Below are 25,540 nucleotides of genomic sequence, written 5' to 3'. Positions count from 1 at the left end.
ATACAAAAGACTTTTTGTTTCTGTTCATACAATATCAGTCAAGGATGCCTGATTTCCAGAAGCTTTATGACATTATTTGATGATGCTTTTGAAGCTTCTGAAAGCCGAGCTTCATTGTACAAACAAAAACCAGCAGAACAAACTTGACCAAAATCACATACTCATTGTCTTTTAAAAGACCAAAAGACATTGAGTATGTGATTTTGGTCAAGTTTTGTTCTTGATGCTCTTGTTAGATGCTCTGGGCTCACTGAGGATGAAGAGACCACAGCAACATCTGGGCCAGATGAGGCAGTAAGGGCAGGAAGAGTGAAGGAGGGTCTCATCCATGGCACTATGCCATTTCCAGGATGCTGCTGTGGTCTCCCCATCCTCAGAGCTCACACCAGACTGTGGACATTTCTGATAATTTCTGAAAAAAATGCACAAACATGATACAAAAGTAGTCATTTTAACAGCACAATGTCATTTGATTTCTGTATTAGAAGTAACGAATGATTAGCGTCGCACACCTGTAGGTGATAGATAGGTGCGTAGGAAAGAAGACTAATAAAGTCATAATATGAAAAAACAAAAAAATGAATCCCGCACACTATCAACTTGCAAAACAATAAGAAAGACACTTTATTAGCAACGTTTCGATCGTAAGATCTTCATCAGGCATAAACATTGTATTCAAACTCCATTGTATTTAAAACATCATGAATCACAAAGAATCATCAATATCCAATCAAGATCAGTGATTAAATAATCATTAACACCACATCACATTATTAACTCAACAATTATATAATAAAATGGAATATATATATATAATAAATATAAAGGAGTATTATTAATGATATCATATATCTAATGATCATATTTCATAACATCACATTAAACAATGCTTCATCATTCATACCCATAGGTGATAAAGTCTGAAGAGTAAAAATCCAGAACAATTCACGTCTCTGTAAGAGCAATTCAATATCGCCCCCTCTAGGTGGCACATTCACTTTTTCAATCCCACAGAAGCGTAAGGAAGAAACATCATGATTAAAAGATAAAAAATGGGCAGCGACTGGATAGTTAACATCTTTTCTTCTGATAGAACTTTTATGTTCACTGATTCTTTGTTTCAATTGACGTGAAGTTTTTCCCACATAGCCCAAACCACAAGGACACCGAATCAGATAAACAACGTGTGTAGACGTACAAGTGATAACAGAACGAATCCCATATTTCTTCCCAGTTCTAGGATGACAAAAGAATGAGGTTTTTGTTGTATTGTTACACTGCGCACAATTACCACAGCGATAATTTCCATTTTGTAATGGACTAATTAATTTCTGAGAGGACCTAGCAATACCACTTTGAAAACGAGCGTGTACTACATGATCTTTCAGATTTTTTGCTCGTTTAAATACAATCAATGGAGGGTGTCGGAAAATTGTACTCAGTTCGGGATCAGAGGATAATAAATACCAATATTTTTTAAAAATGGAACGTATCAAGAATGACTTTGAAGAATAGGTCGTAATAAAAGTAAAGGAATGCTTTTTCACTTTTCTTGACCTCTTTTTTAATAAATCAGAACGAGTCTTTTGAAAAGTAGTACTGAATGCTTCGTCAATCCATTCAGAAGGATACCCTCTATCTAAAAATTTCTTTTTCATAATTTCCGATTTTTCAATAAAATCTGTATCTGAATGGCAAATTCTCCTCAATCTAAAAAACTGACTCTTGGGTAGACCCTTCTTCAAAGAAGTAGGATGGAAGCTGGTCGCAAGTAACAACGTGTTGCGATCAGTTTCTTTTGTAAACAGAGTTGTAATCAACTGACCTTCATTCTTTTGTACCCACATATCTAGAAAATGTACCCTAGAAACGTTGCTAATAAAGTGTCTTTCTTATTGTTTTGCAAGTTGATAGTGTGCGGGATTCATTTTTTTGTTTTTTGTTTTTTGTTTTTTGTATTAGAAGTAACAAAATGATTTTATTTGATGTTTTTGTTTCAGGTTTTCCTATTTTTTTCACACATGCTGCCATCACCTTTCCTTGCAGGCCCTGCTCCACCACCAAAGCTCTGCAGCAAATGCACAGACATCAAGAATAAGAAAAGTTATGTAAAAACTCTGTTTGAAATTATAATAATTAAAATGAACTACAAATTGGTTCACACAAAACTGAAAATTACCCCATGATTTACTCACCCTCAAGCCATCCAAGGTGTATATGACTATGTTCTTTCAGACGGACACAATCAGAGATGCATTTAAAAATATCCTTAGCCCTCCAAGGTTTATAATTGTTGTAAATGGGGCGCCATGTTTTGAAGAAATAATAATCCATCCATCCATAAAAAAAATGTTATAAGGTTAGATGCCTCTCACAGTTCAAACAAATAGGGCTGACAACAAATGTAAGCTCCCCTTCTTATATGGAAATCCTCAGAAATTTATCTTTAAAAATTATCATTTTAGACTAGATAATCTGTGACTTGTTATTTGATTTGCTCTATCCTCTGTGCCTCCATGTTCGTCATTACGTTGTGCGTCAGATCAAAGGATACTCTTCTGCCACAAATCGCCTTGCGTACGGTCGTCTGCTGGAAGCAAGTTATTTGATGTATCCTTTCCCATTGCCTCTTGGGAAGTCTGGGATAGAAAAGTATCCATCGATGAACACTTCATCTGGGCGGAAGCAGTAGCCATCCAGGTATTTCAGTTTTTCACCTACTATATAGTAGGTAAGTAGGCATATTTGAACGCACTATTAGTATATGAACATCCGAATCTTGCGAGAATTAGTACACCAACCAGGTATTTCATGGCTACTTTTTGATGAATTCTAAGGATTCGGATAGGATATACTTATTCATTTGCCTACTGCTTTTTGCCCACTAAATAGTAGGGAAGTATGCCGTTTCAAACGCAGCCTGTCATTGCTTCGCTTGTAAATGTATAAGATTGACTTCAATGACTCAGTACTTAAGTCTGTTATTTGCTTCCACCTACTGGCAGTGTTCGTTTAATTTTAAAAGTAACTTTCATTTTTTTTACCATTCAGAATTGAATTTATTTTAAAACAAACTCATAGCATTAAGTTTTGATATCTTGTTTGTTGATTTTACATAATTACACAAAATTATTACTAATGATTATTTACATAATTTTATTAAACAGTTTATTAATTTACGAATACATTATAACAATTTTATATGAATATAGAAAGTGTGCTTTACAAAAAGGAAAGACAATGAAATACAACAGCCACATTCTCTCAATAATATAATAAATAATAATAATTTACAATAATAATATTGTAAAATAATGCTCTTTAATCCTCTAAATTCCTGGCAATTATTTACAGTGTGAGAATGACATCTCCAGCATAAGAATTATTTTTTGCTGTTTTTTCCCCAAATGTACACCATGAATTTTTTCATTCTGCCGAACATATATTGCTAAGGGCTCTATTGCAATTGCAAACAATAGAGATGAGAGTGGGCAACCTTGACGTGGTCCACGCTGAAGATCAAATGAGGTAGAAACCACGTCATTAGTTATTATAGAGGCTTTAGGATTAGTGTACAACAAGCTAATCCACTTCGAAAAATTATTTCCAAAGCCACATTTTTTCATAACCTCAAATAGGTAACCCACTCCACCCTATTAAATGCTTTCTCTGCATCGATTGACACTAGAAGGCCTGATTATATAATTACACTGGGAATAACCGGTTCTAATCGTTTTGCTAAGATTTTAGCCAATATTTTTATATCAACATTTAATAAGCTTATAGGCCGATATGATCCACATTGTTCAGGGTCTTTACCCTTTTTTAAAATAAGTGAGATTAATGCTGTATTCATAACATCAGAAACAGAAGAATCCTCAAATGCTTTAGTTAGGGCCTTCAAAATAGCAAAAAAAAAAAGAGAGAGAGCGCGCACGAGAGAGCTTCTGGTGTGTGTCATTCAGTGCAATTCCGCCTGTCCCGCCTTCACTAATTGATAATGAATCGTGATTGGATGGTAATTTTGGTCTACGATGAATTGATTAATAATAATAATAATAATTTGTTACATTTATATAGCGTTTTTCTGGATACTCAAAGCGCTTTACATATTGAAGGGGGAATCTCCTCAACCACCACAAATGTGCAGCATCCACCTGGATTATGCGACGGCAGCCATATTGTGCCAGAATGCCCACCACACACCAGCTTATTGGTGGAGAGTTGACAGAGTGATGAAGCAAATCAGTGTATGGGGATGATAAGGAGGCCATGATGGACAGAGGTGAATGGGCAAATTTGGCCAGGATGTCGGGGTTACATCCCTACTGTTTTCTAAGGACATCCTGGGATTTTTAATGACCACAGAGAGTCAGGACCTTGGTTTAACATCTCATCCGAAGGACGGTGCTTTGATTGGGCTGTTCTTGCGTGACAGAACACTACTACTACGACTACTACTACTTGTCCTATGATCACCCAGTTGTAATGACATATAAGATGAAATACGGGACAAAAAAAGAATTTTTTTTAATAAGTCAGGACTAGGGACACTAAAAATAAAATACGAGACTGTCCCGGGAAAAACGGGATGTCTGGTCACTCTAGAAACTTTATGGTGCAAGAGTAACTGAAGGGAATTTATCCATAGTAGGGATAAGAAACCAATTCAAATCACCACACAAAATTACATCATTACAGTCTTGATAATCTACTAAATAACTGTGCGAAAACATTCTCATAAAGATTATTGGAGCTGTATATACATCCAATAACAATTCCTTATCATGAAGTAGATTCATTAAGATAAAGATTGAGATCGACCTTCTTCATCAGAATATTATTAATGTAAATGAGAGGTTTTTATGTACAAACACCACAACTTTTTGTAGAAAAATAAGAATAGTAGGTTTGTCCAACTCAATCGCTGAAAAGCTTTTGATGTTCTTTATTATTTAGGTTAGTCTTTTGTAACAAAGCAATTTGAATCTTATTCCTCTTCAATATTTAAGATTTTTTTTCTTTTAATCACATTATTTTCCCCTTTAAGATTCCATACCAAAATGAGTGACTTACTGCACTTAAAAGCTCAAATACATACAAAATTATGTCAAAATGCCTGTCTTGGATTAACACAGTCACAGTTATTCAGATTAACACAGTCAGTTTTGGATTGGTAAATAGCTAAGAAAGAAAATGCACTTTGTGTAACAGTATTGGGTACGTTCATAAACTTTTAAAGGGACAGTAGTCCAGTATTCCTTCTGCTGTCTATCATGTTATACAAAGAACACAAGACAAAGAAAATCACTTTCTGCTCTTGACTGAATACGTTTTAATGGTAAGAATAAATCTGTATTTAATATTTACAATAAAGAATACTGAAATTAAGGTAACCAATGTGGATGTGTTGTTTTACATTTGATTACTTTAATTTCTGTAGTATTTCATACCTGAATAAAAACCTATTTAACCTGAAAAACTTAGATTCATTGATCTCTATCTGTCTTGACTTGGACTCGAACCTCTTTGGACTTGGACTTGACTTGAACTGTAATCTTTTTGGACTCAGTCTTGACTAGTCCTGGACTTGGACTTGTCTTGGACTTGACAAAGGCGGACTTGGCTACAGCTCTATGGAGAATAAATCATTGCAGTCGAGTTGAATATAATGTCCCCTTTTAGGCAGCTTGGGTGACCAGAGGTCTGGCTCGTGGACCTTTCCCAATCCCGTCCCCCTGTTTTTCTCTTCCACTTTACTTCCTGACTACTGTCCTATTCTAATAAAAAGGCAAAATACCAAAAATAAAACTTTAGTGAATAAATAAATAAGAATATAATGTCCTATTACCTGTGGCAGTTGTTTTCATGAGTTCACACTTAAACATGATCGTATAGAGTAAAAGAGTAAAATTATTTCATTTGGCATCACCAGACAGCTGACGGTAGCCATTGACTTCCATAGTATATTTTTTTGTCAGTGGCTACCTTCAACTGTTTGATTACCAACATTCATTAAAATATCTTCTTTTGTGTTCAATAGAAGAAAGAAACTCATACAGGTTTGCAAGAACTTGAGAGTGAATAAATGATGACAAAATTTTAATTTTTGGGTGAATGATCCTTTTAACAGTAAATTCCAATAAGCATTTGTTAGTGTACAGAAATTGAGTTGCAATGACGAGATCACTGCTTTCATGCACTCAACATTGTCTGTGATTGACTACAATGTTCATCTCTGCAACCTTTCATGCCACGATCTAAATATAATGGCATAGATCTAAATGTAATGCAATCTATTTCATATGCAAAGATGTTAGCCAATCACAGCAGTGGGCGTTTACACAGAAGTCTCACAGCAGACACGCCCCTTAAAACTGAGTGTTCAAACCAGAGGCTAAAATCAGGGTAGGAAAAATATCTTTTATTCACGAATTATGACAATTTTGGATGTAAAAAGCATACTAACATTATAAGTGCACCCCAGGAAACATTATAAAACAATAAACCAACGCAGTTCATGACCCTTTTAAATATCCTGCACTTAAGCATCCTGTCACTGATTCTTGATACAAAACAAGACTCACACCTTTACCTGCCACTGGAGTTTAAAACCACAACATTTCTAAATGCTAGATTTGGAAAATTTTATAATCCAGGTGACTTTTTTTTTTATATATGTATGATGAACATTTGACATTACAAACATTATTTCTAGTATCTGTGTTGTGTAGTATCTGTACCCATATGTGATTTTATGTATATGAGATGAAAAATGATTATGAAAAATTATTAAAACATTTAAGAAAATTTTAACATTTTATTGGTCATTAAATTAAAAATGGTCTTTTAAATATCTGTGAGGGTTTTTAGAAACAACAGTTTAAAACAATTTGAAGATAAATGATCAGCCTGTAATAATGTTGAGGTCAAGACACATTTAGACCAAAGGCAACATGTGTGTTTCTATACACACACTGAAATTAAGATTAGAAGAGAGAAAGAGTTTACATCTGTGTGAGTTAAGAGAGAGATAATTTTAATATGTTTCTTTTACTCAACTGTGTTTTAGTTGTTTTTCACGGGAAGCTGTTTAATCTCACAGCTTACACTGAACTATTAGAATAATAAAGCCCAAATTCAGCATAGAGGGTTTCAGTGAATGTGCTGTTGAATGTGTGTAAGTGTGGGTGTGAGTCAGAGACGCTGTAGAAGGACAGAGTGCCGACCAACCAGTCAAAGAAACAAGAGAGAGGGAGGAGCATTGTGCGCTGGCTTTTAAGGTCCAGGAGAAGTTACTCCCCTGAGGGTTGACCTCACCAAAGAGATGCGGGTAGGATTTCTGAGTGGCAAACCTTTTTCAAACCTTTTTCTCTGTTTCTAGCAGGGCATCTGCATATGAAACTGACTTGTTGTTTTGAAGAAACTATTAAAGATTCTTCTAATACTGATATGTTGCACAGGTATCGACATATCATATACATGAGCATTTAAATCTTCAAAATACAAACTGATAGGCACCAAATTTGGTATAGGTTAGTTTATGTTAGTTACATTAACCATTGGGTCTTATCATAAAATATGCATAACACAAAATACCATACAAAAGACACTGCCTAAAACAGCTATGTTCACGTATAGAACAGCTCATCTATAAATTAATGCAGGAAAGTCTGTTTTGACGACTATGGCCACTGCTTATCCGATGGTGTTCATGGTAACTGAGGTCTTTGCTCAGTCTGGTCCATGGGGGAGACTGCTTACAGAGTGCCAGTGTGAGTTTTATAGATTATTTGTTAAATATGACAAATAATTGTGTCTGATTTGTCTCAGTCATTACAGCCTTCTCGCTCTTTTAGGCTTCCATTTACAGCATCCAGTCTGCTTCCCATTACACTCAACCCGATTACACTCATCAAATATCTCTGGATTATCAGGATACAACTGCTTTATCATAATACACATCACCTTTCTGATCCTCTCAGACAGAGCAGAACAATTGAGCGCGGTCCTTAAATCCAGTGTGGGCTCACTTGCATCTTAACACAAGAAAAGAGATTAAAACATTTATGACAACAAAACAACAATGTGTGTGTGTTTGTGTGTGTGTACATTTTTGTGATTTATGAGGACACAAATTTGTATAATGACAATGGTATTACACTGGTATTATGATGTAAACATGAAATATGAGGACATTTCATGAGTCCTCATATTTAAAATAGCTCCTCATATTAAAAACATGCTAAACAATTAAAATAGATAGAATGATAGAATGTACAGTTTGCACAGTATAAAAACCATTACGACCATGGAATGTCCTCACTTTGATAGCAAAACAAACCTGTGTGTGTGTGTGTGTGTGGGTGTCTTACATTTAAGTGGTCCTTGTTTAATCCTGCTCTCTTCTCCATGATCTACACTATAAAAACAAAAGATTTCACACTAATTCATACTAAAAATAATGAAGTGTAAAAAAAAAAAAAAAAAAGCCAAAACACACAGTGGGATCTGTTTTGCTTCATGTCTTCATGTCATCTCTTTCCAGAGCAACATTCTAACAACATTTGAATTGATGTTTCTTAGATGCTGTAATAAGTCACAAGCAGCTGTTCATCTTCAGTCACATGCTGTGTTCGAAATCGTCCCCTATACCCTCATTCAATATTCCATACTTTAGTCCACTAATATAGTCCACTTGAAGGAGTGAATGAAAACGAGTGAGTGAATTCGGACCCTGAGTGTGCATAGTTTGTGCTTGCTATTTAATAATCATTTGAAACTTAGCAAACTAGCAGCTACAGTAGTAATGAAAAAAATTATCTTGAACTCAGTCATGAAAAATAGCATGTATAAACCTTAAATAAGCAATTTAATAATGAATTTATATTACGCTGTAGCCACATTGGGAAGTGGATGGATGGATGGATGATTCAGCTGCAGGTGCCATCCTCTGGTCAAGATGCGGGAATTCATTTGGCACGTGGCGAGACTCTCACATTGCATTATGGGTATTCTCAAGCCGTTGAGTGTACATCGGTTGTACACTTGTTATAGCGGTGCAATGTGGGATTAAATGAATGCACTTGGTAATGTCCAATATGGTTTCAGACACCGCTACAAATGGCAGTCCCATCAAACAGTGCCCTATTTAAGGGTATAGGGGGTGATTTCAGACACAACCACAGAGTTCAAGACATGTCTTTACTTTTCTGTGCAGTATGTATCTATCAGTTTTCAGTGACTTTATAGCGCACACACGTACAAACACACATGACAGGATAATTTTTAGTATTGAACATACTTGAGTTTATCCAGTCTGTAGTTTGGATCAGAGATCAGCTTGACTAATGATTGTCCTGGATGATTGTAGCTCAGATCCAGCTCGCTCAGGTGTGAGGGGTTTAAACTCAGAGCTGAAGCCAGATAACAACAGCCTTTCTCTGTCACCATACAGCCAGATAATCTACACACACACACACACACACACACACACACACACCATCACATGACTGGAGGTCAAATTAAACTGATTCACACACAGGAGTGTTCAGATTAAATCAAAGGATTCATTGATTCAGTGTGGCACTTTTCACAGATCACTGATTACAGGTTCAGTTCAGTTGGAGAAACTCTGGGTTCAGCATATTACTAAATGTACAGTGTTGATGGAGCAGAATTGATCTCAGTAACAGTTTCTGTTCATCTCCACTCCTCACAACTTTGACATTTTAATCAGTGAATAAAACCAAACAAAATAATATAAAATAAAAAATATCTATTATAACATTCTGAAGCAAATACTAAGTCAAAATCTTAAGATTTCAGGATCTGCTGATATATTACAAACACACAGGAGATCATGATGAGAGCAGAGGGCATCTTTAATTTCATAACCAAATGAACCTTAACCATAGGATTTTTGAGGCCCTGGAAAAGTTTTGACATGCCCTGACATTTGTGCTTTTTTCAGTTGTTTATAAACATATTAATGGAAAAAGTGTCATTACACTGCTTCAAAATGATGTAAAAGTTATCCTGCCTGCTCGTTCATATAAAACATTAGAGAGATTTTGTAAGACACTTTTTGTCAAGAAACACAGTATGTGTGGAGGCGTGAATCTTCATGTGTAATCATGTATAAAGACCTGCATAATGACCTGCATAATGACCCGCATAATGAGCTCTTTCAGTCAGGTAGGCTATGTGAAAAAAACCCTCTGAAAACAGGATCATATCAGCTGTATTAACGTAAATATAATGTCCACTCTTAAAACATGATTTTTGTGATCTCATGCAGAAAATTTTGTTTAGGCCTATTATAGTACCAGTCAAAAGATTTGACGCATTACTATTATTATTATGTCTTTAAAAGAAGTCTCAAGTATAGACTTCTAACCAAATAACCAAATAATGGTTTTCTATTTTAATATACTTTAAAATATAATGTATTTCTGTGATGCAAAGTGTCTGAGCATTCATGTTACCTCTATGGCATTTCATATAGGCTATTATATTCGTTATATTATATAGCCTAAATGTTAATGTGCAGTTGACAAACTATACATTATTAAAAAGATCTAAGACTCAAGCTTCACATTTTGACCTCTGTTTTACTCTTATGGTGGCCATAATTTTGTAATAGCCTATGCTTCAGGAGTTGTGAATATGAAAAACGGAGCTGTTACCTTTGACAAAACAACATCCATCAGGGATTTTAGCTTAAAAGCATGCACATTTGGTGAAATACTGATGGATTATCAAATGTTTATGTCAATTTTCTATACAGAGGAGTAATATTTATTTAATATTTATTGTCATCACTATGAGCACTGGATTCTTTGTTATCAATTCATACTTGCAGCCTCTGTAAGGCACTTTGTGCACATTTAGTCCACAAATGTCTCGTTAGAAGAACAGGCATACCATGTGACATTCCAGGAACTAACAGAGGCTTCCAGAGATCGCTATAATCATGGCTATAACATGCAGATAGACACTTTTGAAGATAATAAATACATGATTGCAATGATGTATACTTGGGGTGTCCTCGACTATGGATTTACATAGTCGAATCCGATTCGAATCAGATTGCCTATATTCGACTGATAGTCGAATCATAATGGGGGGGGGACCTTTGAAAGGTTCGTGCGCGCTGAACTGTGCACGAGATGGAGCGGGACACGGAAAATGAAATAAGGCCTGGCTATAGTCTACCCGCGGCTTAAGACAACTTTTATTTTCTTTCACACACAGCACAGAGAAACATCTTTCTAATAAACCGACCAAACTGCCTGTCAAGTGATAGACGAAACTGACAATGATTTTATCTTTTTTAAACAAATGAAAGGCAATGTGAATAAACATTCACAGCCACGATGTGCAGAACACTTTCAAAGATCTAGAAGAAAACGAATAAAAACATTTTGGATCAATAAACTTTAAAATATATTAATAACTGCAGAAAGGCCACACTGCAGATAGATATACATTTCATATGTCGGCAAATCAAATTACATCGGCTAAATTGTCTGTGCGAGCAAGCTTTAACTCTAAAGCGCAACACTGATGCACCAAAAAATTAATTAATTTAATTTAAAAATATATATATATTTTTTTTATCAAACATTAATTTACAGAATTGAATTAGAACAGAATATACCATTCTAATAAATGAAAATAGCCTATTCAAAACACAAGCCACAAATAGTTAAATTAGGTAACCCAGAGTGATCAATAAATAAATTAAAATTAAATATATTATTAAAATAACGAAAGTATAGCTAGAATTGTCAACTTGTCTTTTTAATGTTTAGCTAAAAAGACTGCCACTCCAGTTTAGCGTTTATTGTCTCTGCAGTTAAAATCAAATTACAAGAGGCTGAAATAGTTTGAAATCACTTGTAGCTACCCTACCTGATTGAGAGAGAAAAATCCAGTCTTTCACGCGATCTGCCTGTGTCCGTTTGAGTCTTTTCAAATAGCACGCTATAGTCAGCTCATTGGCCGGCAGAAGCGCACCGCAGTGTTTGTCGTTGTTGAGTTCTAGGACATGAGCTGTTGGCACAACTTGCATCATACGTTTTTTTGATCATCTTTTACCATTTCAAAGTGCATCCAATTGTACACTTTATCCCAGACATTGTTGAAGATTTAATCCCTGCCGTAAAGATGCTCATCTGCCGGTCACGGATCATAGAAGTGAAACTTAAATCGGTCACGGGTTGGATTTATTCACTCACATTAAAAATATTTATTAAAAGCTTCTTTCTTTTCACATTTTTATTTATAGTGTTAACATAATAGGCTGTATATTAACCTATTGGGAAAGAACCGGTATGTCTATGTAAAATCAGATATTGAACGCCCCCATATCTCGTCTCATAACACCTCTGCGACGATTCGACTGTGAGATTGGTAGTCGAATCAGGCTCCTCCTATCGAAGATTCGAATCATCGACTATTCAGGGTCACCCCTAATGTATACATGTATTACCTCAGAATTTGCATCTGAATAGCGCTCACTCCATGGGCAAATTAGCGGATAATGAGCTGACTCACGGATGTCTGACACGTCTCACTTTTCATTCAGATTACATAAACAGAGAATATTTGTTTTCAATTTGACTTACACAATTTAAAACCTGACATTTCAATGTTTCTTTAGACATAAGTCTCATTTTTTTCTGATTAGTATTCACTAAGTTACAGTTCATTTTCTGAGAACTATCAGATTGGACTTCGTTCAGAGGGAGACGACAGATCACACATCATGTTAGTTTTCTTTATTTTTCAAAAAGCACAACATTTTGTTTTTACTCTGAGTGTACACAAATAAAAGAAGATATTCCACAGATTAAAATGGTGTATAACTCTTAATTGTATGTGCAAAATTTACAGAGTATTTTGTACTGTCTCTTTCATACTGATAAGAAAAAAAGCAAGGTGGTATCGCTGGCGCGACCAGCAGACCTCTAAATTTTAATCTGTTTTTCTTACCTCAGTTTGTTGAGTTGACAGTTGACAGTCTTCAATCCATCTGACAGAAGCTTAACTCCTGAATCCTGTAGATCATTGTGACTCAAGTCCAGCTCTCTCAGTGAGGAGTTTGATGATTTTAGACACGAAGACAAACTTTCACAGCACTGATCAGTGAGATTACAGAGGGACAATCTAAACAGACCAGAGTAAAAATATCCTCATGCATCTTGCCAAAACATGCAATTCCTCACGGTTTCTGATTACTAAAAAGTGATGGCCACAAATTTTGAAAATTATTGCATTATCAGACACTGATAGGTCAATTTATTGTCTGGACTGAATTGCATTTTACTGAAAATCACAAACCTCAGTATGTTGAGTTGACAGTGTGTGCTCTTTATCAGACCATCAGAGAGTAGCTTCACTCCTGAATCCTGCAGGTCATTATAACTCAGGTCAAGCTCTGTCAGTGAGTTTGATGATTGTAGAGAAGAAGACAAACTTTCACAGCATTTATCAGTGAGATCGCATTCAGCAAGTCTATAACAAAGAATTAAAGTACAAATTGGCACATACTGATCCCAAGACTAATATTCTGATTTTTATCAGGAGTTAATCACATCTGAATAGCTATATTTATTAACTAACAAGGATGTTAAGAAGTTAAAATATTTTCTGTGTTCCGCATATGGCACTGACCACATATTGATCCCATGACTGGTATTTTCTTCAAATAATAGATTGTGAATGGGAATTGGCTAGTGGTTCAATGGATCACAAAACTCACGGTTGGATCATATCATGGTTATTAAGTCACAGATCGGATCATTTTTCGGATCAGCACAAAAAAAAGCCCACTTTTTAGTTAGCCCACTTTAACTACTCCGATTCCAGCAGAAACTACTAGCCTAATACATTATTAAAGGCAAGCGAACAGACTGTAAAAGGAACAAATACTGTACACCAATTACAAGCATAGATAAATACAATATAAAGTCACAAATAAAGTATATGGTCTAACTGTAGTATTAATTTTTGTGTACAGAAATGTAATAAAATGTAAAATGACACTGTTTACTGTATAAAATTTAATATAGATTAACCTTTATTAAAGCAGTGTTATGTTGTTTGATTTACATGACAGACACCAGCAGGTATTTATAGGTATAGCTATCTGACACGCACTTCTCTCTCTCTGTGTGTGCACGAGCCTTATATGTATGTGCATCTGTTCGCCGATAACAGTGTGGTGTGCAATACCGAATTAAATCCTCTTTTGCCTCTTCTAGCACTGGAATGGATTTAAATTTATTTAATGTGTAAACTAGCAAGACAAGACACATGCAAATGATAACCTTTCAGTCTATTGCGGTTAAAGGTGATAGAGAGGATTTTTTCGTCGACTGAGAATCCAAAGACTGTTACTGAGTTTCTGAAATGAGTGCATGCGTAAGAACAACCCCCCTCCTTCACAGCTCATTTCAAAGGAACGCCTCCCAAAATTCGTGCACGAGTATTGGAACACGAGTGTTTACCACTGGCATTCGCTGTGTTGTGTTATTGGATTCATTATGTTGGACTCACCACAGGTAACTCATAATCTGCAGTTGTTATTCCTGTCTCCTGACAAAAACATTGCATGCGGCGCCTGTGGAGTGTGGAAAGTTACTGGGGAGCACAGCCGCGCTCGTCTCTCACAAGGAACGTCATGGCAGTGATTGACAAGCCAGAGGCCCAATCCGCGCACGTCTCTCACAAGGAACGTCACGGCAGTGATTGACAAGCCAGAGGGTCAATCGTTTACGCGATGATTGCGTAAACGATTGGCTGATGTTTTTAAGGCCATACCTCGTGCACAGATTATGTATATTAATATTATTACTTTCAGTGCACCTAATAAATAGTCTTTTATCAGTTAGTAAAGACAGTTTCAAGTAATATTGCAAAAATGTATAAAACAAAACATCCTCTTTAGCACCTTTAAACTTGCAATTGATCCGCGAATTACATGCGTGCCGAGCCATGGGGCTTGGTCCGTACGGATCATGGATCAATAACAATCCATTTAACCACTAGCACTGGCCGGTTACTGGTTTCAAGGTATACTGCGGTTTGCAAATTTTAAAGTTTCGAAACCACTAAAATTTTCTGCGATATCGTGCCTGTTGTATGAGCTGTGTAGGAATCCCTCAGGTTGTGTGCAGCATAGAAAGTAACACGACCCCTCCCCCTCTGACTGGTGCGAACAGTCATTCACATTTCACCTGTGTGTAAGATGGTCGAATGGAGGTGAAACCCTCGAAAAAGAGGAAGGGGGATGCCTGGTAACTGTATGATTATTGAAATCACAGAATGACCTAAAAAAATTATTAAATAAAAAATGACTAAATAAAAAATTTTCTAATACATTTATTTCATGGACGGACTGCTTCTGGCAGAGCTGCTCGAGCTCGCACCACCATCTGCAGGACACTATTAGCAGGTTTTCCAGGGTTCAAAGTGCCATATGTGTGGTAAAATCTGTGTTGAAACGGTGTTACTCACCAGGAAACTTTTTTCATGGATTTTGACAATGCATTGATTTGAGAATGTGATTAGTCTTAGTGCGATCATCTAATCGCAACAGTTGGGATGTAATTATAGAGTAGGCTATAGGCTATAGTCTGACGTGCTGCATGGACTAAAACAGCTTTCAGCTTTGATTCACAGATAATGCTGCTCTGCAAGTGCTATGTGTTTTGAGTTGCTTATAATTTGCATTTGGGAACACAACATTCTGCAACCATCTGTAATGAGTGTCGTTTATAAATCTGTTGTCAAAGAGAAATGTCTTCCTGGATCTCTCTGTGATTTTCCGTCAGAAAATAAAAGTGCAATGATTTAATGTTTGAAAGCAAGAAATAAAGACATCCATAAATGATAGTATAGTAATTTTACCAATGTTCTGTAAAATAAATAATAATAATGATTTATAGCATATCATAACTTTATTAATAATTCTGATTTTTTCATTATAACTCTATTAATACCTATTTAAAAAAATTACCAGAAAAATAATTCAGAAAATAAATCAATTATTTTGTTTAATAAAATAATCAAATTATTATTGAGCTGCAGGTTTAGGCTCACTGGACTTAACATTTATTTTATATCATTTTAATTAATGAAGAAGAATTAAATTATTTAATTTAATTATTTAACCTGACATACATGTTTACTACTCTTCCAAATATTTTATGTTTTGCTTAAAAATTAATATATTGTGTGCAACGGAAAAAAGTTTTGTACCCAGACATTTTAAAATGCATTTTAGAGTTGTAATCGCAATACCGTACCATCAAAATGTCATACCGACCCATGCTTAATAGTGAACAATAAATATTGACTGATGATCAGTTAAAAAAAGTTTAAATTAGTATGATACTTTAAGTTATTATCAAATTGACTCTGGATCAGTTATAATCATTCAAAGAAATTTAATTGACACAAACTGCCTACCAAGGCTTGATTTATAGTGTTTTAAGACTTTAAATAAGAACATGCTACTGAGAAGTCTTCTGACTAAATTGTAAGTCATTTAAAATGCTTATAATTTAGACAAGACTCGACTTACTTTACCTAACAAGAGAATAATAAATACTAATAAGCTTAAAGGTGTTAAAATCAAAGCGCAACTGCAAAACCAGGGTACGAACTACGGGGGAGCTCGGCTCCCCTTAATAAGACAAGGGCTCCCCAGAAAACATGATTTGTGAAATTTTGGGGGTCTCAAAAAATATTGACAATGTGTTATTTTGACGTGCAATTTCAGTTTTGTGTAATGTGATCATCGTGGATTATTATGTGTAAAATTGCAAAAAATATCATTCATTCATGCATGACGGCGATTTAAACCTAATTCACTTCAATAAAGAAAATACATGCTATTCTTGTCATGAGCATCAAGTTGTGGGGGAGCTGCGGTGCAAATTCCACTCATGTTTAGTACATGTTAAATGAAAGATTCATAGAAAAAATATAAATGTTTGTGGTCGATTCTTTGTTAAGGTAAGGCATGTTATTTGCAATTATGTGTTGTGGCTGGGTTGTTATAGGTCTGCGTGACTCTTAGGCCTAATTGAACGGAGGAATTATGGTATTCTTCTGTAGCCTGACGTGTAACTTTAACCGTTGTTTGTGTGAACTCAAAGACAGCCTGATGCTTTGTTTATCTATAGACTATTTGTGGGTGGCTGTTTGTTGTTTCACCTGTGTCGATAGTATAATAGGGTAAATCCTGTATAGTGATTTATCCCATATAGTGCTTGCATTAAGCAAGTAGTGCATACACTTGTAGCTGTTATGTATTTTTGTAAATCATTAAGTCCTCTTCTGAGGCACGTGCAAGCGCATGAACCCCCCGCCCACGTTTTATATATATATATATATATATATATATATATATATATATATATATATAAAAAGGGCTCCCCAAAGTCCAGGATATAGTTCGAACACTGTGCCAAACAGTACTTTATCATTCAAGTTTTTAATATTCCCAGTTAAACATGCTGTCTGTCTTTTGCTGGCTTCAGGTCAAAGGAAAGTGTCAAAGAAAACACATTCAGTTTGATCTCCAATCACATAACTCAATACTCACAGAGCTTTTCTGCAGTTCACGACAGCTGGTATCAGTCTCATTCTACCCTCATCTGATGTGTTGTATTTGTTCAGATCAAACTCATCCAGCACCTCCTCTGATATCTGAAGCATGTAGGCAATTGTTGAGCAGTGAGAAGGAGAGAGTTGATTTGATGAGTGATTCTCTGATTTCACAAACTCCTGAATCTCTCTGGACAGAGTCTGATCCTTCATTTCCAGCAGACAGAGGAACAGATTAATGCATCTGTCAGTTGAGAGACAATCATCACTCTTGATTATGTCTTTAATGTACTGTGTGATTCTCTTGATTATCTCTGAGCTGTTCTCTGTGTGTGTCAGTAGATCCCGTAAGAGTCTCTGATTGGACTCCAGTGAGATGCCCAGCAGGAACCGCAGGAAAAGATGCAGGTGTCCATTTTCACTCTGTAAGGATTTATCAACTGCAGGCTTTAATAACTCATACAGAGAGTTTTTCTCACTGTACAGCTGATATCTTTTATTCAGAAACATCTTCAGTGAGTTCTCATTTTTGACAGCATAGCAGTAAAACAGATATAACGCAGCTAGAAACTCCTGAAAGCTCAGATGAATGAAGCAGTAGACTTTCCTCTGATGAATCACAGTTTCCTCCTTAAATATCTCAGTGCAAATCCCAGAATACACTGAGGCGTCAGTGACGTCTATGCCGCTCTCAATCAGGTCCTCCTCATAGAACATCACATTGCCCTTCATCAGCTGTTTGAAAGCCAGTTCAGCAAGTTTCATGATCACATCTCTATTGAACTTCAAGATTTTCTTTGGATCTTTCTCATCATACTTCTGATTCCTCATGTTGATCTGAGTCAGCAGGAACTGCATGTACATTTCAGTCAGAGTTTGAGGGATCTCTGCAGTGTCATCTTGTTTCAAGAGGTTTTGAAGGACAGTGGCTGAGATCCAGCAGAAGACGGGTATGTGACACATGATGTGGAGGCTTCTTGATCTTCTAATGTGTGAGATGATTCTGCTGGCTTGATGATCATCTCTGATTCTCTTCCTGAAATATTCCTCCTTCTGAGGCTCATTGAATCCTTGAATCTCTGTCAGACGGTTGATGTATTTTGAGGGGATCTGATTGGCTGCTGCTGGTCTGGAGGTGATCCAGATGAGAGCAGAAGGAAGCAGGTCTCCTCTGATGAGCTCTGACATCAACACACCCACTGATGAAGACTCATTCACATCACGAACCTTCTCATCATCATCTGAAAACATCAGTGCAATTCTGCTTTCATCCAAACCATCAAAGATGAAAACAACTTTACACTCCTCATAAATCTTTGAGTCCAGATCTCGAAGTACAGGATGAAAGTCCAGCAGAAGTCTGTGAAGACTGTACTGCTGATCTTTAACCAAGTTCAGCTCTCGAAATGGAAGCACAAACATGAAATCTACATCCTGATTGGCTTTTCCTTCGGCCCAGTCCAGAATGAACTTCTGCACAGAGACGGTTTTTCCAATTCCAGCGATACCTTTAGTAAGAACAGTCTTGATTTTGTCTTTCTCCTCACATCCTGGTTTAAAGATGTCATTGCAGTAGATTGGAGTGTCTTGTGTTCGAGCAGTTTTCTCCATCTGTAAAACCTCATGTTCTTCATTCACCCCTTCACTCTCTCCCTCTATGATGTAGAGCTGTGTGTAGATCCTGTTCAGGAGGGTTTGATTCTCATTTAGTTTGATTCCCTCAAATAATCTCTCATACTTGTTCTTCATGCTGGTTTTGTGTTGATCTTTGACTCTCTGCCTGATGAGGGTCTGACAGTCAGAGTCAGTGAAAGTCACAGGTCTAATCTCTTCATCTGTCTCCAATCTGCAGAAACAGTATGGAGAAAAGGATAAAACAACTGTGCAAATGCATTATTATAGATGTTTCTAACACACCAATCTCTAACATTTAATTGTTTTAAATAATTGAAATGCCACCGCATTTAGACCAAATTAACACTATTTTCAATTTACATTTACATTTTAATTAAGTATTAGGCAGTAATATGTTAGATTTGGAGATATCAATGTCTTTGTATTTACATATGTCTGTTTTGTTTAAATACATTTTAGTTTCAGGTGGCTCTCATTTATCCCAATAGTACTAGTGGTTTTAGACTCTAAACTGGCACCTGCCCTGGATGCATGAAGTTTGTTTACTAACTACTGCTGGTTTACACAGAAGCTCATTTTTTGTAGCTTTTTGTACACGTTTCTCTGTTTCAAAGTAAACACTAGACTAAGGACAGCTCCAAAATACTTAAAACTACAGGTATTTGGAGCCAAATTGCAGGGGGGGGGGGGGGGGGACTTTAGGGAGATGGTAGCATCATTATTTTATTTTTACATTGACAGAAAACAGAAAACTGTAGTGAAAATTGTTGACTTTATCGACCCAGCTTAAAAAAACAGCATATGCTGGTTAAGTTAGGTTTTGGAGCTGGTATGCTAGTTTGAGCTGGTTTATGCTGGTCCTTAGCAGGTCCAGAACCAGCATGGACCAGCATAGGACCAGCATGGACCAGCACTTGATATGCTAACAGTGATAGTTAAAAAATGGTACATGTAAATTGTACATATTACAAATTATGATGGCTTTAAAGCTTATTTGTACTCTCTGACATTTTAGTACATTAGTGAATGGTTGTTTTAATGCCTTGTCTTGTTGTTCTATTGCTTTCTATAGTAATGTACAAAACTTTGGAACTACTGTGTAACTTGAAAGGTTCTATATAAATAAAAAAACGAATGAACAGTAAAATGTACACATTTTCAGTGGTCGAAAGCAAAATGTCAATCACTTTGCATACAGCTGATACTTTTTTCTTTTAAAGAGGAAAAAAATAGAGTTTTGGATATCTATGTAGTTAGATAGATATCTTTAAAAACACAATATCCTAGTACTTTGTATCTGTATAGCACAAGTTTATGTTTGTATTACGCTTGCTATTTATATGCTGAAATTAATTTTGCGTGCATATGATACACAATAGTTAGGTTTAGTGGTGTGGGGTAGGGGCGTATTATATGTACATGTTCGTGGATATAATCTGAATGTCATCTAAAGGTTTTAGATCCAGCCACTGTGTTCCATTAATGCTGCTCAATTTTAATTCCAAGAGGTTTTAAATCTAGGGACAGTAAAACATGAATCAGAATATTGCTTAAATGTAATAATTAAATTTCAAAAGGCTATGATTTCATTCATTAAATGCGAGCGTTGTATGTTTCCATGTAAAAATGTGCCCAAACTGCCCATATTTATGCCCATATTAATGAAGTGATTGTTTTGTTTAATTTATGGTGTTTATATCATATGTAAACTTGCATTTCAGACAGGAACATTTTGAATGCTTTTTCTTTAAATATTACCTCGGTATAATGCCTATAATAACGTATTGTTTATTAGCACAGCTCTACTTTATAATGCTACTGTATAGTTCCAAAAGCCTACTGGCAAAGACTGTTTTTGCTTATTCACACACACTGTGTTCCAAATGATCATGCAAGTGATTTCAGTACAATAAACATTCAGATTTTAGATTTTCAAAGAAAGTGTTTGTTTGTTTTATTTCTTCCATATCTTTTTAATCTCAGATAGGTTTGTTAAATAGTTTGCCAGGTAAATTGAAACCCTACTTAAAGAGGTTGTTCCACATTATTAAGCAAGTCACAGTTCTCATGCAATATGGGGTGGAAGAAAGATCTTTCTGAAGATGAAATGCATAAAAGGGTGCAAAAGGAATAAAAAAACTGAACAGATTCCCAAATTGTCAAAAGTTTTGTGAGTGATTTAGACCACAGAAGAACTCAGTCAGATGAAGGCTAATAAAGGAAAGTTTCTGTCAAACAACATAAGACATAAACATTTGGCAGCAAGCTAAAATAACATTTTCATCTGGGGTAGTGGGGCCCACAGTAATGCTGAAGCCCAGGAACTTCTGGTTATCTTACTAATGACATGTGATGTGTGCGTGTGCAGGGCGTTGACAGGCAGCTAGTTCATCTGACATTATGCAGTTGATTGATGGTTAATAGGATGCAAGGCAACAACTCACTGCATGATGAAGCCTATGGAATGCAGTCAGAAAGTCCCTTAATTTACAGATATAGGTGCAAAAATGCCCCTGATTGAGTTGTCTCATATTTAGATCATTTGAGTTAAGCAATATCACACGGGCAATGAGTACAATATCACAGGTGCTGTTGTCCTATAGCCTATATGATGAGTGCAAATGCAATACTGACTTTATACAACAGTTAAGTAAATAAGAAGTTAAAGTTGTGTTATTTTGGACACAATATTGTGATTAAAAAAAATTGTGATTAATTCGATTAATTAATCGCCACATAATGTAATTAATTAGATTAAAACATTTAATTGACAGCCCTAATAAATATATTTAGACCACTTTACTTAATGATTGTTAGGATATGAAGAGACTTTAAACCAGCCTAACAATGTTTCTGGAAAAAAAAAAACACCTGCTATGCCTTTAAGTCATATTTTACACCCACACACTTTCCCTTTGTATCCACATTTCTGTGGACTTTTCCACAATTACACCTGTCTATTTGACTGCTTCTCAGCTGCATGCAATCATGCAAAAATGAATTTCTTTAATGAACATTCTTCTTCATCTACCTAAACAAGAATTCACTCAAGGGAACTTTGATGAGATATTGAGAAAGTGAGTCAACAAATTCACTGCTTTGAAGAAACATTCAATAACTATTATTGTCTAGGCAATTCTTTAACAATCTCAGTACAGCAGTAAATTGTTCATGAATTAAACTAATCCTCATTTTAATTATAAACAACTAGCTTAATTTCAAAGATTGCTCCAATAGAAGTGCATAAATACATTTGTTATTGTCATTATGATGCACAATAAGGGTAAAAAATAAATGTTTTTAAAAAACAGGCTTAACTGATTTTTATTTTCAGAAGAAAGAGGAGACCTGAGAAAAAGATGGTCATTTATGAAACAAGGGTAAAACAGATTTCTTTCTTTCTGGTATCATATGGTAAGGCCCAGAGGTGGACAGTGTTTTTACCTCAGTACTGTATTTCGTTTGACTGTGGCAGTTAAACCATGTACTCACTCAGTGAGATTAGGGGGAATGATCAAGGACTCGACACTATTCACAGATGCACAGCTGGGCTCGCGAGATGCTGCTCTGTGTCTCAGAACATCCTCCTCCTCCTCCTCCTCTCTCTTCTCATAGACACTCATATTAAAGGCAGTGCTCTTGAAACACACAGACTTAAAATATACAACAATTTTAAACAATATACAGATATACAGAATATAACAAAACAGCTGTATAATTGACTTATTTCAGTATGGCAGTGAATTGTTCACAAGTTACGCAAAAGTTTATTTTTTGGTTTGTAATTTAATACAATGTTTATGTTAACAGATGAGATTCTCCAAATGCTGCTGATATATTCATGTCTCAGAAATCAGTGATCACATTCAGATAAATTGTTATAGATATTACTATATACAGTGCCGCTTGAAAGTTTGTGAACTCCTTGCAGAATCTGTGAAAATGTTAACAAAATAAGAGAGATCATACAAAATGCATGGTATTTTTTATTTAGTACTGTCCTGATATTTTACATAAAAGATGTTTATATATAATTCACAAGACAAAACAATAGCTGAATTTATTAAAATAACCCCATTCATAAGTTTGTGAACCATTGATTCTCAATACTGTGTGTGGCCATCTTTTATGTAACCATCTTTTATGTAAAACATCTTACTCTCAGGACAGTACTAAATAAAAAATAACATGCATTTTGTATTAGCTCTCTTATTTTGTCAAAATTTTTCACATTTTCACAGATTCTGTTAGGGGTTCACAAACTTTCAAGAGGCACTGTATGATCTCAGGAATATGTTTGTTCAAACTTACCTCTGTCTCATCAATGAAGAACATCAAACACAAACTTCATCCAGTTTGATCTGTTGTTGAACTGATCCACATTATTCACTAACAGCTTTACTCTAGTAACGCTCATGTTCATCACAAAAAATGTTGTCAAGTTAAACTGGTTCAACTGGTCTAAATTATTACCTGTACCTTTCCTGTCACTGATTCTTGAGATGAGGGACAAAACATGTTTTTGAAGTTATTTTTTAATCATTTAATAATACATTATTTTTTAAAATGATATATTTGCAAACAAATGTCTCAGCTAATGAACCATGTAAGGGAACAGGTTTTTCTGAAAATGTTTTTTTTTCTCTCTCTAAAAATTTACATTTATTCACTTAATTTGTGTCAACACCATCAGACGCATAAAAAAGCAAGATATTTTAATCTGATACATCCAACAACAATGTAAAGTCTTTATGTAAGTCAATTATGTAATAATAGTATTCAGTAAAGGAGCTAAGTGAAAAAAAAATAAAAAATTATCTACATTTTTTTCTTGGGTTAGGGTTATTATGAACAAATCCTAAATAACCTAAATAACATAATTCTCTAACTTCCTTTTTAATATTAAATGTGTATATATACCATATAAAACATGTATAATCAATGTTCTTTTTATGGAAAATGTAATTCAAGACTTATTTTTTAATTGTTTGATATATTAGATCTCTGCCTTTCAATTTAAATGAATTTGTTGCATTTTTAATCACTTTGTTTGGCAGTTTTCCAAGTATAGAGCATGTATTTAAATAATTCTAACAAAATTAATTTAAAACAATACCAATCAATGTGTATACAGATTTCCTTTAGATGTAACTTTTTATGTTGGTGAATTTATTTATTTTTAACATAAAGAGGGCTTTCGTGTGTAGGACATGTTTTGTCCCTTATCTCAAGAATCAGTGCTGTGTGAAACACCTGCTCATGTGAAGCAGATTCTTCATTTTTTAATATATATCTAATCTAAATACAAACACAAAAGGGTGTTTACAGTAATGATCTTATTATACCTGTCCTAAGATAACAGCGACATGTCTTGAAAAATGTCTGCATTAAAATCACCCTTCAATTATAAACAGTAACTTCATGTATTCACACAACTGTTCATCATGACTGGTGTGCCTTAAAAAAATGGCCAATAATAATGTAACAAAAGCACAATATTACCTATAAATTTACATTTTATAGACCCAGTCATACATTTTAACAACTCCAAAGCTTCAACAAAAAGTGCACCAAGAATAATGCAGAACAAGAGTTGTTTTACACATCACAATGTATGATCTGTTTAGATCAGAGTTGTCTTACTGCAATTTGAAAAATTATATAATGAATCTCTTTGAAACAAAATAAGTTGATTAACGGTGTTATTGAATAAATGTTAGATTATGTGAATGGTCACATATTAGAGTCAGTTTCAATAAGCGGGTGATAGAGACCTCTGATGGTGAGATGAACATACTGCACTGGATTCACACTCGTTTGATCTTGAAATACTAAACCATCCTGTATTATATGGTAAAGTTCAGATTGTGAGATTTCATGTAACATCACTGAAGAAGTCTCTCTCTCTCCATTCAGGCTTCTGTTTATTTTTATTATTTACATAAAATGTTCCTCTGGGAAGATGTCAGACACAGTAAACATGCAGATGTTCAACTCACCCTTAACTGCTGACACATTCGTCCAGTTGTAGTGTTTATCGATGTCCTGGAGGAATCTGGCCTGAAGACTGCCAGAGGTCACGACCCTTAAGGACTTGTAGAGGGTTTTATCTCTCAGATCAATGCATGTAGTCGATGACACAGTCAGAAGACAGAAAATAATGATGAAATTCATTCTCAACAACATCATCCTCATGGCGTGAGATGTATTCACTTCAAATCAGCTCTTGTTAAGAGACACAGATATTTGTCAAATTCCAGTTCAGCCATGATCATCCAAACAG

At 35.3% G+C, this 25,540-nt stretch overlaps 1 protein-coding gene across 1 annotated transcript; it reads right to left on the bottom strand.

Moving 5' to 3' along the window:
• Positions 1–207: 207 nt before the first annotated feature.
• LOC137007135 (NLR family CARD domain-containing protein 3-like) lies at positions 208–25,452 on the bottom strand. The gene is made up of 9 exons (XM_067368449.1): positions 25,257–25,452; positions 24,603–24,607; positions 22,750–22,895; positions 19,243–19,468; positions 17,621–19,164; positions 13,348–13,521; positions 13,000–13,173; positions 9,305–9,466; positions 208–412 (listed from the first exon to the last, which is right to left on the bottom strand). Exons 1-9 carry the CDS (start codon positions 25,450–25,452, stop codon positions 208–210), a joined length of 2,832 nt encoding a protein of 943 aa, XP_067224550.1.
• Positions 25,453–25,540: the final 88 nt, after the last annotated feature.

This window comes from Chanodichthys erythropterus, chromosome 18 (assembly GCF_024489055.1).
Source record: "Chanodichthys erythropterus isolate Z2021 chromosome 18, ASM2448905v1, whole genome shotgun sequence".
NCBI lineage: Eukaryota > Metazoa > Chordata > Actinopteri > Cypriniformes > Xenocyprididae > Chanodichthys > Chanodichthys erythropterus.
Note: the sequence above shows the minus strand (reverse complement) of the source record. Positions and strands in the feature narration are given on the sequence as shown.